At 40.6% G+C, this 12,804-nt stretch overlaps 3 protein-coding genes across 3 annotated transcripts; all 3 read right to left on the reverse strand.

The window, feature by feature from the left end:
• On the reverse strand, positions 1-5,126 carry LOC111323156 (lactadherin-like). The gene is made up of 8 exons (XM_088739131.1): positions 5,042-5,126; positions 4,619-4,941; positions 3,510-3,651; positions 3,107-3,288; positions 2,734-2,877; positions 2,224-2,365; positions 1,140-1,462; positions 1-183 (listed from the first exon to the last, which is right to left on the reverse strand). Exons 1-8 carry the CDS (start codon positions 5,124-5,126, stop codon positions 1-3), a joined length of 1,524 nt encoding a protein of 507 aa, XP_088595257.1.
• Positions 5,127-6,570: 1,444 nt separating this feature from the next.
• Positions 6,571-7,932, reverse strand: LOC148719693 (retinoschisin-like). The gene is made up of 3 exons (XM_088739132.1): positions 7,639-7,932; positions 6,742-6,836; positions 6,571-6,631 (listed from the first exon to the last, which is right to left on the reverse strand). Exons 1-3 carry the CDS (start codon positions 7,930-7,932, stop codon positions 6,571-6,573), a joined length of 450 nt encoding a protein of 149 aa, XP_088595258.1.
• A 1,172-nt stretch (positions 7,933-9,104) lies between these two features.
• Positions 9,105-12,310, reverse strand: LOC148719694 (uncharacterized). The gene is made up of 4 exons (XM_088739134.1): positions 12,172-12,310; positions 10,935-11,288; positions 10,214-10,360; positions 9,105-9,840 (listed from the first exon to the last, which is right to left on the reverse strand). Exons 1-4 carry the CDS (start codon positions 12,308-12,310, stop codon positions 9,503-9,505), a joined length of 978 nt encoding a protein of 325 aa, XP_088595260.1. The 3' UTR covers positions 9,105-9,502.
• Positions 12,311-12,804: the final 494 nt, after the last annotated feature.

A 12,804-nucleotide genomic window follows, 5' to 3' on the forward strand; every position in this document is an offset into this window, starting at 1 on the left:
TTAGATAATCGCACATGTCACAAACATACCCTTACCTCCTCCGTAATAGCACCCGAAAACCTCCACCCTCATGGCGATGGAGCTTCGGAACGACTTCGGATGAAATCGGACAAATTTGGCTCTGATCGGAGGAGCAAGTTCGTGTATCACGATGGTGTAGCGATCGAAGTTTCCGCTGAATACCTGAGAATCGATGTGTAAACCATCAACTTGGAAAGTTGCAAAAACACATCTTTGATACTGAAAATTTTCTCAAACAACTGTAAGCCTTAGAAACAGGTAAAACTTTAGACTTGTGAAGTCTTTTTCAGTAATCGTTATCCAGTTTCTAGCGGTAGTCACGTTTTCCGCTTATAATGAAGAATTCATTGGCTGGTGAGTTCAAAAAACAAACATCTGAAGCAGGAATTACTTATTCCAGTTTTCACTTGCTACAAAGGAATACTTGAAGGTCTCTCAGTTCTAAGTAATGTAGTCAATCCGATTACTTTGATGGTTAGCCAAAAACTTTTGGAAGAGAGCTCCAATGGTTTTGTCGCTTGGCATGCAATTCCGCCGTTTTGACTTATTGGGGACCTTGAGAAACCACGACGGCGACGGCAAGGAAGACTTTGATTAAAAAATGAATCTCTACTCTTAGTTAGAATTTCAAAAATGGCTGCAGGAGCTTACTGTCTCATACAGCGCCACAGCTCAACTTCAGTATGACGTATAAAGTAGCCGTTGAGTTCCAAATGGAACTTAACATAGTTTGCCGTCGCGGTTTCGGTTCGCAGACGACGCAAATTTTGGCGATGTCACGTTGTTGTTTTGCATAGGACGGCTAAGAAATGTACAAAGTTTCAAAACGCACGTGCTGAGCTATTGTTGTGCCAATTAGATCTCTTATTTTTCCACGTTCTCATTGCCGTCGTGGTTTCTTAAGGTCCCTATTCTCTCTTCAACTTTGACAAAAAGTAGTAAACAAAGTGACAATGAAATCTAAAGAAATAGAAATCATCAGTAACCCTACAAGGACCATCATCAATTTTTGCAATCTGCTTCCCATTGTGGGAATAGCATTCAGTTGTAAAAGTCTACCACATTTTATCCCTAAACATATTTCAAAACAGGAATATTGGATAGAAATAATAACCAACCTTGGTTCTCCCAAATTCTAGATACGCCTTGAACGATTTTCCATCCAAACTGTACGACACTGTGTAGCTGGTCACCCACTGGTGGACATCATGTCGACCCTGCGTAGCCACGCCTGTAACTTTGGCCGGTCGATCCAGTTCCACCTGTAGCCACTGATTTGCGTCTCTACCTTTCGCAACCCAGGCCCCTGCACGACTATGTCCCGAAGGAAAGTTAATTCGCGCGCGGTCTGGACCATGGTTGTAGTTCCAGGTGGATGATGCTTGCAATGAACCAGAGGGTATGCGATAGTCTTCTACACCAAGAGGCATGCTACAATGATCTTTAAGAGAACGAAAGAATTTGCGGTTAAAATGAGTCTCTCAAACTTAATATCGATGACCTATTAAGGACTCTCCTTTCACAAAACTTTAAATCTTTCCAAAGCTTCAGAACTTTATAATGAGCCTTGTTTCTAGCATTTGGCTCTTTAGTGTTATCATCTTTACAAATAAGACAGTCTCCATGAGTCTGAACTATCAACAGAATATTCCCGAGGACATTTTCTGGAGACCTACTGACAGCCATCGCAAATGATTTCAATCAAAACCGCACGCTAAAGAATTATGGTGTCAACTGTATGTCTACTCGGTCCAACCTTTGACCGGGTCGTCTTGATAAGAATATTAACAACACAGAGCCTCGCTCGACCGAAGTGTATAATGAGTGCCGGTGACCTGTAAAGAAAAATTAACGAAATACTTTGGAGTGCTCAATGCTCATTTTAGAAAATATAATTATTATTATATACGTGAGACGAGGAATTTTTCTTTTCGTTTATGAGTCTTTCGCGCTCCCTCGAGCTCGTGTAAGCTCTGCTGTAAAAATATAAAATACATGTATGTATGTAATTTATATTTTTACAGCATAGCTTACACGAGCTCGAGGGATGAGTGCGAAAGACTCGTAAACGAAAAGAAAAATTCCTCGTCTCACGTATGACTCGCGTATGCACACACACGCGGATAAACTTCAGTAGCTAACTGAGTCAGTCTTGCAAATAGACTTCTATACTCAGCTACACTCTCCTATGTGATAACAAACCTGTAAGACATCCATAAAACTCTGCTCGCATGGAGATGTGTCCATACCAATGCCAGGGTACAATACGGATGATCCTAGTTCTGATATTGGGCACCAGCGCGTGTGACACAACTGTGTTCTGATCTCGATTTCCGGGGAAATACTGACACAAAGAGCATAGTACAATACATAAGACACTTGGAGATGGGAAACGATAACTGCACAGCCTACAGCTATATCATATGAACCTCCTATAGCGTAGGTAAATAAGCAATACGCGTTTCTCCTTAGCCTCTTTGCCTTATCGATTGACCAGCTGGATTCCTGAAGGTAATTCTGGCGCGAACTCGGTCAGACTCTCGATTTACAGGGTGTTGACGCGCCTACGCCACTTCTTCATACCCTCGTCGGTTAACTAGCCAAAATCCGAAAACTTCAATAGCTTAAACAAGATACTTCAAGAAATGATCAAGGAGAAACTTTTGCAAATTCGTGGTGATCACAAATGCACAATTATCTATTATTTTGTACCTTTCTGGTGTGTCGTTGCTTGTAATCAACAAAGTGAATTCCGTCCAAGGAGTATCTGAGATAATACTGTGTTACCCACTGCCTTAAGTCCTGCCTCCCCTGGGTTGCGACTCTGACAATATGAGCTGCCCTTGAAAAATCCACCTGTTTATAAACAAATAAAATGTTTATCAGACGATTCAATAACCTCTTACTCGCGCCCTTTTTCCAGTCCAGCGCCCACTTAGCAGGGCAAAAACTGGTTGGCTGGTTGCATGATGTTGCGCTAACCGCCGACCCAAGATCAAAGCCTTATAAACTAAACTAAGCTTGCTTTATTCCATAAAAAAGTTTTACTTCTCCGACGATATCACACTTTTTTTTTAGTATTCACCTGCAGAAATTGATAACGGTTGTTGGTTTTTGCACTCCATGCTCCAATGTAGCGTCCAGCTTTACCATGATGTAATCTGGCGCGAAATGCGGCATGGAATGGGTCCCAGAAAGACGAGGCAGTGATTTTGCTATTGTGAATACGACCATTCTGCATTCCCATTGGTCGGTTACACAGAGGACCTAAAGTGGAAAAATGGCGTCAAACAAAGCATTAATCAAGCCACAAGGAAATCTTTCACACGAAAATAGAGGTATCGATCATCAACTAAAAAAGTTCTTGATTGTTAAACAAATTCTCCTTGTCAGCACCTTAGGAAACGTATAAAGAACAGTATGGAGAATATGCATACTGATGTTACGGTGTAAAGGGTTAAAGAACACTCTGTAGGTGCCCAACTCACCGTGTCTACAACCGTACAGTTCCATTCTCAAAGATATATATCCGTACCAGGATTTCGGATGAAGTCGCACGTACCGAGCCCTGAATGGTTTTACAAAACGATGCGGGACAACGTGGTATCTGTCACTGTTTCCATTAAACATCTATAAACAATGAATGACACCAGATTTGACCAGTTAGATGATTGACGATTGCAAAGACTTGAAGACTTTCATGAAACTGTGACTACTAATGGGAGATCAAAACCAGTAATGGCGAAAATGTTAGTTTTTTTTTCTTATTTCAAGAAAAACGTTATTTTCGATCAACTAAACTCAGGGCACCGTAAAGAGTTTAAAAGCTGACGTTTCAGGCATTAACCCTTCGTCAGAGCTAATGAAGAAGGGCTAGCACTCGAAACGTCAGCTTTTAAACTCTTCACGGTGGCCAGTTTACATTATCAACTCAGTTGATAAAACCAAATTATCTTACAATACCCCCACCCCACCCCCCCCCCCACTAACGCTCAAAATGTCCGCTTTAAAAACTATTTACGGTGGCCAATTTACATTATCAACTTAGTTGATAAAACCAAATTACCTTGTTACCCCCACCGACGCGGCACCACAGTTTCTTTAAAAACTTACCCCCCTCCCTCCCCCGCTAAAATCAGGGTACACAAACCAAGCAAATGAATGCTAGTTCTCCTTTAACCCTCATATCCCCGAGAGTGACTGGGTTCTAATTTCTCCGAATAGCATCACCCTTAAATCAAATGCTAAATTCATGAGAATAAAGGAAATGATCACCAATTTAAGAAGCTTTTTGTTGTCAAACAAATTCTCCTTGTCAGTACCATAGTAATAATAATAATAATAATAATAATAGTAATAATAATAATAATAATAATGACATATTTAACCAGGGTAAACCCGTCAGCTGAAGCTGTTATCAATAGGTGCCCTGGGAGGAAACGTAAAAAGAAAAATGTGAAGAACATGAGTTCTTAAGGTTAAAGCTTCTTAGCCTCGGTAAAAAGAAGACTTTTTATTACATCGAGAGTAGCTCCTGTTCTGAACTTAACTGAATACTGCAAATAGAAAACTAACAGTGATGGTAGTAACGCATTACCCTTGTTCGGCTCCCTTCTTTGTACGGATAAAATCGCCTCCCATTTCCACTGTAAGTGATAAGGTATGACTTGACATACTGATTTGCGTCATAGCGACCCTGAGTAGCCACGCCTTTTAGTGTGGAAGGTTTTTCCAAATCAACCTGAATCCATTGCTGAGTGTTTCTTATTTTAGCGATCCAGCCTCCTCGTGTAGAGCCATAGTTCCGCGCTTGTAGCCTGGCGTTGTATGGTCCATAGTACCAGTTGTACATGGAAGATGCGCGGAGACGGGATTTTGTAATGCGGCCATCTTGCATTCCGAGAGGTACAAAGCAACGGTCTGTAAAAGGAGCAACACACAAAAATTAAAACTTTTAGCCATACCAATGAAATCCTGTTTAGACATTGTTATCGAGTAAACGCTAGCTTCTCTCTTTTACCTTGTTTCAAATAACAACAATGTTCACCAACATGGTAAGAGAAGGAAGCAGTTTGTTCTGACTTAACCCTTACACTCCCATCCATTAGTAATTCTTAATAATAATAATAAAATAAAATAATAAAAATATTTGTATAGCGCCTATACTATACTTCTTCTGACTGTCTGCCATACACTTCTTATGATGTTAGTTCAAAGAAATAATAGCTATTGAATCGACGAATAATCCCCTCGTTGACATTTTTCTTTAATCTCGTCACTTGTCTGCTTGATATCATTTCAATATTGTGAGGAGAAATTGTTTCTTCGATATTTATAGGAGTTATAAATGGTTAAAGAATTCTGTTAATGATTAAAACCGGACAGCCTTCTCTTCAAGCTCATAGCACAACAAAAACAAGCCAATGGAAAAATATCCCTATTGTCGCATTCATTGTGAAGGCTTTTACAATTCTTGGAGCTGAGAGAGGAAACCACCGCCTTAGGAATCATATTATCCAAAGTTTAACACGTTAAGTATCTATTTACCTGCTGGACAGCCGTAAAATTCAACTCTCATACAAATATGACTGCGCCAGCCACGTGGTTGGATTTTCACAAATCTTGCAATGATTGCTGGGTTTATTGGTTGAGTCACCACTGAATCTTTATCGCGGCTTCCAGGAAAGTACTAAGACATTAAACGCAAGCAGATAAATTAGAAAACTTACCATACACTCTTAATGAGGAGAAGAAATTTGGGAGGAGCTCAAACGCTCACCTTGTCATTGTTCTTGTATCTGTACACATTCCAATGCACATTATCCAGACTAGAGTGCAAAAGGAACCGAGTAACCCACTGGTGCACATTAGACCTTCCCTGTAAGGCAATTCCCGTCACTTTAGTGGGCCGGAGGAAGTCAAACTTGAGCCACTGATTGTGATTGTTATACCGCGCGCACCAGGCCTGACTGTGATGCAGTCTCGCGCGCCAAGTGTAAAGGCCTGGCCACGAAGACGAAGCGGTGATTTGTTTGTTCTTTAGACGGCCATTTTGAAGACCGAGAACACCATTACAGAGACCAACTGTGAAAGAAAAAATTGTAATAAGCTTTGTTCTAATCATGATCATTTAATCATGGTTCTTGTTAAAGGATTTAGGGATAAACGTTAATCTAAGAGACCAGTTAATAGCTATAGCGATGGGGGAGGGGGAAGAGGGAGGAGAAGGGGGATGGGAAGGGGGAGGGGAAGGGGGAGGGGAAGGGGGAGGGGAAGGGGGATCGGAGAGGTTTGTTTGTGTCACAATAAAATTTAACTGATCCCCCAAAAGGCTCTGTAATATTCCTTTCCCCACTCCCCCTCAATGGCAGTTAATTAGCAATTGATTTCCTATATACCCCCCTTTATATTCTATTGGAGACGACTGATTTTCCCCCGTTACCAATGAAAACCACGTGATCGTTCCCAAAATCTTCCGACCCCCACTTCCCCGGCGATAAGTACTGACTGGTTGCCAAGGACTGTTGCTTGGCATCTTAATTCCCGATTTCACTGTTTTTTCCTTTTCTTCTCAACACGAATATTTGCTCTTCTCGGTGAATACTTAATCCTAAAAAAGTACAAAATTTCGTAAATATAGTGTAATGTAGCTGAAAAGTAGAAACAACTTTACTTGTCGAACATCCATAGACTTCGACCCTCATCGAAATCCAGCTGTACCATCTACGAGGATAGAAACGAACGTGACTCGCCACAAACGGTCTGTTGATGAGGTGAAACACAATACCGAAGCGGTTCATGTTTCCTCTAAACATCTAAAACAAAGGAAAGAAAGAAAAGTATATAAACACACACAGTGCTTAGTAAGTCTCCTTACTGTCTGCCATAAAATTCCTCTATTGTTAGTTCGGGGAATTCGGTATTGGATCAACTGATAATCCCTTCATTTATATTTTTCTTAATTCTCATGACTTGTCTGCTTGATATTGTATTGATATTGTAAGGAGAAATTCTGTCTTGGTCATCCGTGGGAGTTAAAGGGTTAAAAGGAGGGAAGTTTTCTCGATCGTCTACTGGTTCTCCTCTATGTTTCCATATGTACTACCATAAACTCTTTGAAAAACAAGTATGAACGGGAATTTTTCCTTTCTTCTGTTTCGATGGGAATGTACGCTTTCTCTGTACTTTACCATGCACTTTAATGTTACTCCTAACTTCAAATTTGAATCTGAACAAGAGCGAAAAAATGTAAGCTCATCGTGAAATATATTCTCTATCCTATACACCCCTTTCATAAATGGCTGCCGGATTAATATTCTTTTGTTTAAATTGAAATCAGCCTTTCTGGCCTCGTTCTCCAGTACAAAATTCAAAAGAATACATTCTCTCAAGCGAGGCCAGAAAGGCTAATTTAAATTTAAACAAAAGAATATTAATCCGGCAGCCATTTATGAAAGTGGTCAGATGCTTTTCTTCCTGTAGGCTCCGAATCTTCCCGAATTTCCTGTTACGTGCAACAATAGAACATTTACATACTAAGATATGCTCTAGCAAAAAGCACCGATTCAGTAAAAAATTAGTTTAAAAAATGTATTGTAACAGCAATCTCTATTTTACCATTGTTCCTCGTCCCTCGTGGTAAAGGTAAAATTTCATTCCATCTGTACTGCGACCAAGTGTGTACTGCGTTACCCATTGGTTAGCATCCTGTCTGCCTTGTGAGGCGATTCCCTTTACTGTTGCACTTCCTCCAAAAGAAATCTGCAGCCATTGGCCGTGCCTGCGGTAACGTGCGCTCCATGACCAGCGGTGATTTAACCGACCATGCCATGGTGCCAGATAATGATTGTAGTAGGTCGAGGCCGAAAAAGAACCTGGGACCAAGCGGCCGTCTTCTGCACCAAGAGGCATGCGGCATTGTTCTGCAAAGCAGAATTACAAGCAACAAGTTAACAGTAAGTAGGTACATCATATAAAAACAGGCACATCCTACCTAGAATTTGCGCGAATTTCGCCACACGGAAGTTGAGCAAGGGGAACACTTCCCGATTACGTTTGGCAGATGAAGCCGGCTGTCACACCCTAGAAAATCGGGGTTGAGCGCTCACACTTAACTCCAAGACATGAAATTCCTTGGATGATGACAACGGATTTTTTTTTCTAGTTCTAACTCTAGAACTTTGTCGTTGTAATACTTAGTCACTATCCACTTGTACTCTTCACCTACCCGTTTCGTACTAAAATCTAAGGCTGAATTATACCACTATTTTTTTATGCTGGTTTTTTATTTATGATCTATTGGAATCCATTTGTTTTTATGTATTCGCTGTTGAGATTAATAAATGCTCAGAACATCTCACCAATATAGCATCCGTAGAACTCTACTCTCATGGATATATGGCTACGCCATCCCCAAGGGATAATCCTGATGAATCGTGCTCTGACAGGTGTTGTGAGTGAGTTGGTAACCACAGTGTTCCTGTCTCTGTTAGCTGGGAAATACTGAGTACAAGAAAGAGAAAGACGTGTAGCAAAACTTATGGTTTATTCTCCAGTGAAGACATGCAAATTGCCATATTGATGCCCAAGGACAACTCATACCCTCTAAACCTTTCACTCCCGAGATCTTTAGTTCGATTCTCTACGCTGTCTGCTGTACATTTCGTATAATCTTAACTCTTAGAATTGACATCAGGACACTATCCGCTAATTGATATGTTTCTTTATTTCTCAAACGCTTTCTTCCCAAAAATGCATTGAAATTATATGGAGAAACTCCAGTCACTTTCCATCCTCTGCTGCTTCGTCAACGCGGGTACTCAACAATAACGTTACATGATGTATGATCTTTTTGCAAAGCATAGAGGTCGAGTAAGGTCCTTGAAGACATTTATATTAATGAAGTATAAGTTTTTTCTACGTACTGAATACTGAGCCCTGTATTCCAACAGTGGTCTTATATTTTCTTTCGCTCATCAAACAAAATATCTTCCCTTTTATGTTGCGCGAATTTACAGTTTAGGCTTGATAAGACGATCCTCTCAATCAACAGCTAAATACGACTAGTATGATGCTAATTGCTGAATCTTCAATAAGGCCTGTAAATAAGTCTTGGAGAAAAAAAAATTGTCTCTTGAGAGCATACCATTGTATATCCCTTTCGTGCCCTGGAAGCTACTATACAGAGGGACTTTGTATTTGTAGTGAGCGAAAGTGTAAGATAAAACATGACTTTATTTTGAGTGATTGCTTCGGTTTATTACGGTTTGTCTTTGCAGCAGGCGAAGGTGTAAGATAAAACATGACTTTATTTTGTGTGATTGCTTCGGTTTATTACGGTTTGTCTTTGCAGCAGGCGAAGGTGTAAGATAAAACATGACTTTATTTTGTGTGATTGCTTCGGTTTATTACGGTTTGTCTTTGCAGCAGGCGAAGGTGTAAGATAAAACATGACTTCTTCGATTTATTACGGACGCAAACACTACATTTCCCATACCTTAATACCATCTCTCAGCTTATAAAAAACCCAAGACAACCCATCTTGACTGTATGAAAGTCGGTATTGAGTCACCCATTGATTTGCATTCTGTCTTCCTTGAGTGGCGACGGCTGTAATCTTCGTCGGTCGACGGAAGTTCACTTGAAAATATTGATTGCGATTGTTATGCCGTGAGCTCCAGGCTCCTTGGTACCTTCCACGGGCGGTGAAATGCAGACGTCCCAGATAGGGACCGTGATTGTTGTCCCATGAAGAAGAAGCCGTGATAGCATAGTTAGGAATCTTGCGATTTTGCATACCAAGAGGGTTCTTGCAGGGTTCTATAGAGAGTGAGACATCAGAGGTATTTATAATTATTAAAAACTGGATCATTGGATAATGAAATTCAAGACTTTTCATTGGCTTAGGCATTATTGAGCCAATATACCATAATCTGTACATTGTAACATCTGGTTTCTTCTTACAAAATAAAGTGGAGAAGATTTGTCTAATATCTTGGGGGCGTTTTTTAAATAAAACAATTATTCCACTCGCGCTTGTTGGATATGAGATGATTATAGCCAACTCGGCGCTACGCGCCTCGTTTGGCTAGCTATCATCTCAACGCACGCTCGTGGAATAATCGTTAAATATTATCGGGTTCACTACGCTGGTTTTTTTTTTTTTTTTTTTTTACAAACAATTGTTACTTACTCTCGCATTTGATATTGCCTCGTAGGTCATCAAAATTGATATGTCCCCAGCCACCTGAGCTATAATCCACAAGACGAACAAAGCCCGTTCTTCCGACGTATTGGCGCACATCCCATCGCTTTTGTTGCATGGTTTCGCTGCAACGACCTGAAGTTGGAATAATAAGAATTCATAGGAATGCTCTTGGTTTAAAGATTGATGTTTAACCCTAAGCTTTTTTCCAACAAAGGTGTGTTACTCTAAATCACAGGTTGTACTGGCGTTTGAAAAACTATGCAGTGGTAGATACATTCTGACAGTATATCGCGTGCGTTGAGGTCAATGCACTTGTGTTTATCATGTAAACATGTATGTGGACAGTATCAGAGAACATTTAGTGGGTACGACGAAGTGTAAAATAGCCTGAACATAAAAACGGTATGTTGCTTTCGCACAAGTGACTACAGTCCGTCATCAAAGTGATAAGCTGTCTGTAAAAACCTGTTATTACTTAGTAAAGACGTACAACAAAAGCTTGAGATACACTGGGATGAGGTCGATTACCAACCACTATTCAGAAATTGAGCCTGCGCTCATCCCCGAAGTGACCTTTTCGGGAGGATAGAAGACTGGACTCCAGATAACGGCGAAAATCGAGCCCACACTGGAAAATGCTAAGCAGCGAATGGTAAAATGGGTTCTAGTTTTTTGAAGTAGACGTGAAGCACGTGAGTAAACTGACCTGTGGTACGAAGTACAACTCCTCGCCCATCAATGACAAGCTCCGCCCTGGCATAATTAATATTGCAACCTCCGCCAATCCGGAAATAAATGTAACTCCCTACGATACGGAACCGGGTAGAACTCAATGTCCCCCTAGGGCGATCCCCTTGTATAGCACCCGCTCGGCTCCGAGGATTGGGGCGCTTCTCATATGTGCCAATCCAATATTTCCCTTGTTGCCTTGCGGGCTGACTTCTACGAGCCTTGGGGTTGTCGCCATACGTTGGCTGGTAATTAAACGCAGTACCTGACTTTGTCCATCCGTAAAGATTTCCTCGTTCGAAATCGAAGTTTACACATCCAGGTGGACTGGCTAGAAATCACCAAATAGTGCATTACAAAACAAAATTGGCTTCTTTCTAAAATGGACACCGACATTTAAAATTTACCATTACGAAAAATAATCCCGTCAACAAATAAGATTATAGAGCAATAAGATCTGCCGAAAGTTTTGACCCTTTAACCCTCATGAGCATCCAAGACAGAATTTCTCCTTACAATATCAATACAATATCAAGCATAAAGGCTGATAGTTTCGAAAGAAACTGTTTGGGGCTGCGTCGGTGGGAGTAACGAAATAATTTGGATATATCAACAAAGTTGAAATGGTAAATTGGCCACCGTAATGATTACAAAAGCTGTCGTTTCGAGCGTTAGCCCTTCGCTCCGACGAAGGGCTAACGCTCGAAACGTCAGCTTTTGTAATCATTACGGTGGCCAATTTACCATTTCAACTTTGTTGATATATCGAATATCAAGCAGACGAGTGATGAGAATAAAGAAAAATATCATCCGGGGACGCAAATCGCCTGCACTGGAAGTACATATCAAACTCCCTAAGCGATTTAATCCTATTAAATATGTGGTTTTTATGTCAGCGTTTGCATGGTTAATATCGTTAGCGCCCCTTTCGGTTGGATCTGGGCAATGTTTGTTTTTGGATCTGGACGATGTTCGGTTTTTTTGTCCTAGATTTCTTTGTAGTGCATGTGGTTTTCTTAGTTATTTTCCCCAAAAATGGCGCCGAGGAAAGGTTTTTCGACCTTCTCTCGCGTATTCAGTGATGCATTAAGCGAGCATAGTTACTGGTATGTGCTCACAACAGAATTTTGTGGAATTACTCCTCTGCAATATTTTAAGCGATCGCCGATCGTGACAAGGCAGAACTTCAGTATTAGCGAGCAGAGCCAGATTACCCGCTTTCTTCTGCTGTTGCTTTCGCTTTCTCCATTCTCTGTTTTGTTTTCGTTTCTCCTCGGGAGTATTTTTTCGCGATTTTACCTCCCGTTTATTTGGTATTTCCAGGTTAGTGGAGGCCTCAAGGTCCGCCGACATTTTATCAATGTATTCCCAAGCAAGAAGAGTGAATTAGTTGAACACATGCTCTTGCATCCCATCTCATAATTTACAAAAACTTCATTGTTCTCTCGAAAAATGAGAGTCGTCTTATTGAAACCTGATGACAAGTATAAGCCGGCAAAGAAAACACTGTAAAAGTAATTATCTGTCACATCGATGTCAGCAACAAGATTATGACGCCTTACAGGAAAGCTGCCTGGAGCGCTCAAAAAGTCCCATACATTTTCTTAGACTTTTAGTCTAAGAAAATGTATGGGACTTTCCGGGATACTTCCAGTGCAGATGATTTGCGTCCCCTCATAAAGGGATTTTACGTTGATCCATAACCAAATTCTCCGAACTAAAATCATAAGAATTGTATTGCAAACAGTAAAGAGAATTTCTAATGAGATTCTGGGAGTGAAAGGGTTAAGGCGGAACAATTCAATTAAAATTATCAGAGAAATAACGGTAAATCAAAGTTTAGACAG

The sequence above is a fragment of the Stylophora pistillata genome, chromosome 11 (genome assembly GCF_964205215.1).
Source record: "Stylophora pistillata chromosome 11, jaStyPist1.2, whole genome shotgun sequence".
In the NCBI taxonomy this organism is placed as follows: domain Eukaryota; kingdom Metazoa; phylum Cnidaria; class Anthozoa; order Scleractinia; family Pocilloporidae; genus Stylophora; species Stylophora pistillata.

Excerpts from the sequence above, each read along its gene's own strand:
- LOC111323156 (XM_088739131.1), bottom strand. The coding sequence starts at position 5,126 with ATGGATGGGAGTGTAAGGGTTAAGTCAGAACAAACTGCTTCCTTCTCT. Across the intron at positions 3,652-4,618 it reads AAGAAGGGAGCCGAACAAGG|ATGTTTAATGGAAACAGTGA; the intron begins GTAATGCGTTAC and ends CATTGTTTATAG. Across the intron at positions 2,878-3,106 it reads ACCGTTATCAATTTCTGCAG|GTGGATTTTTCAAGGGCAGC; the intron begins GTGAATACTAAA and ends GTTTATAAACAG.
- LOC148719693 (XM_088739132.1), bottom strand. The coding sequence starts at position 7,932 with ATGCCTCTTGGTGCAGAAGACGGCCGCTTGGTCCCAGGTTCTTTTTCG. Across the intron at positions 6,837-7,638 it reads ACGAGGGACGAGGAACAATG|ATGTTTAGAGGAAACATGAA; the intron begins GTAAAATAGAGA and ends CCTTTGTTTTAG. Across the intron at positions 6,632-6,741 it reads CGTTTCTATCCTCGTAGATG|GATTAAGTATTCACCGAGAA; the intron begins GTACAGCTGGAT and ends GTACTTTTTTAG.
- LOC148719694 (XM_088739134.1), bottom strand. The coding sequence starts at position 12,310 with ATGTCGGCGGACCTTGAGGCCTCCACTAACCTGGAAATACCAAATAAA. Across the intron at positions 11,289-12,171 it reads GCAACAGCAGAAGAAAGCGG|CCAGTCCACCTGGATGTGTA; the intron begins GTAATCTGGCTC and ends GGTGATTTCTAG. Across the intron at positions 9,841-10,213 it reads AGGCAATATCAAATGCGAGA|AACCCTGCAAGAACCCTCTT; the intron begins GTAAGTAACAAT and ends CACTCTCTATAG.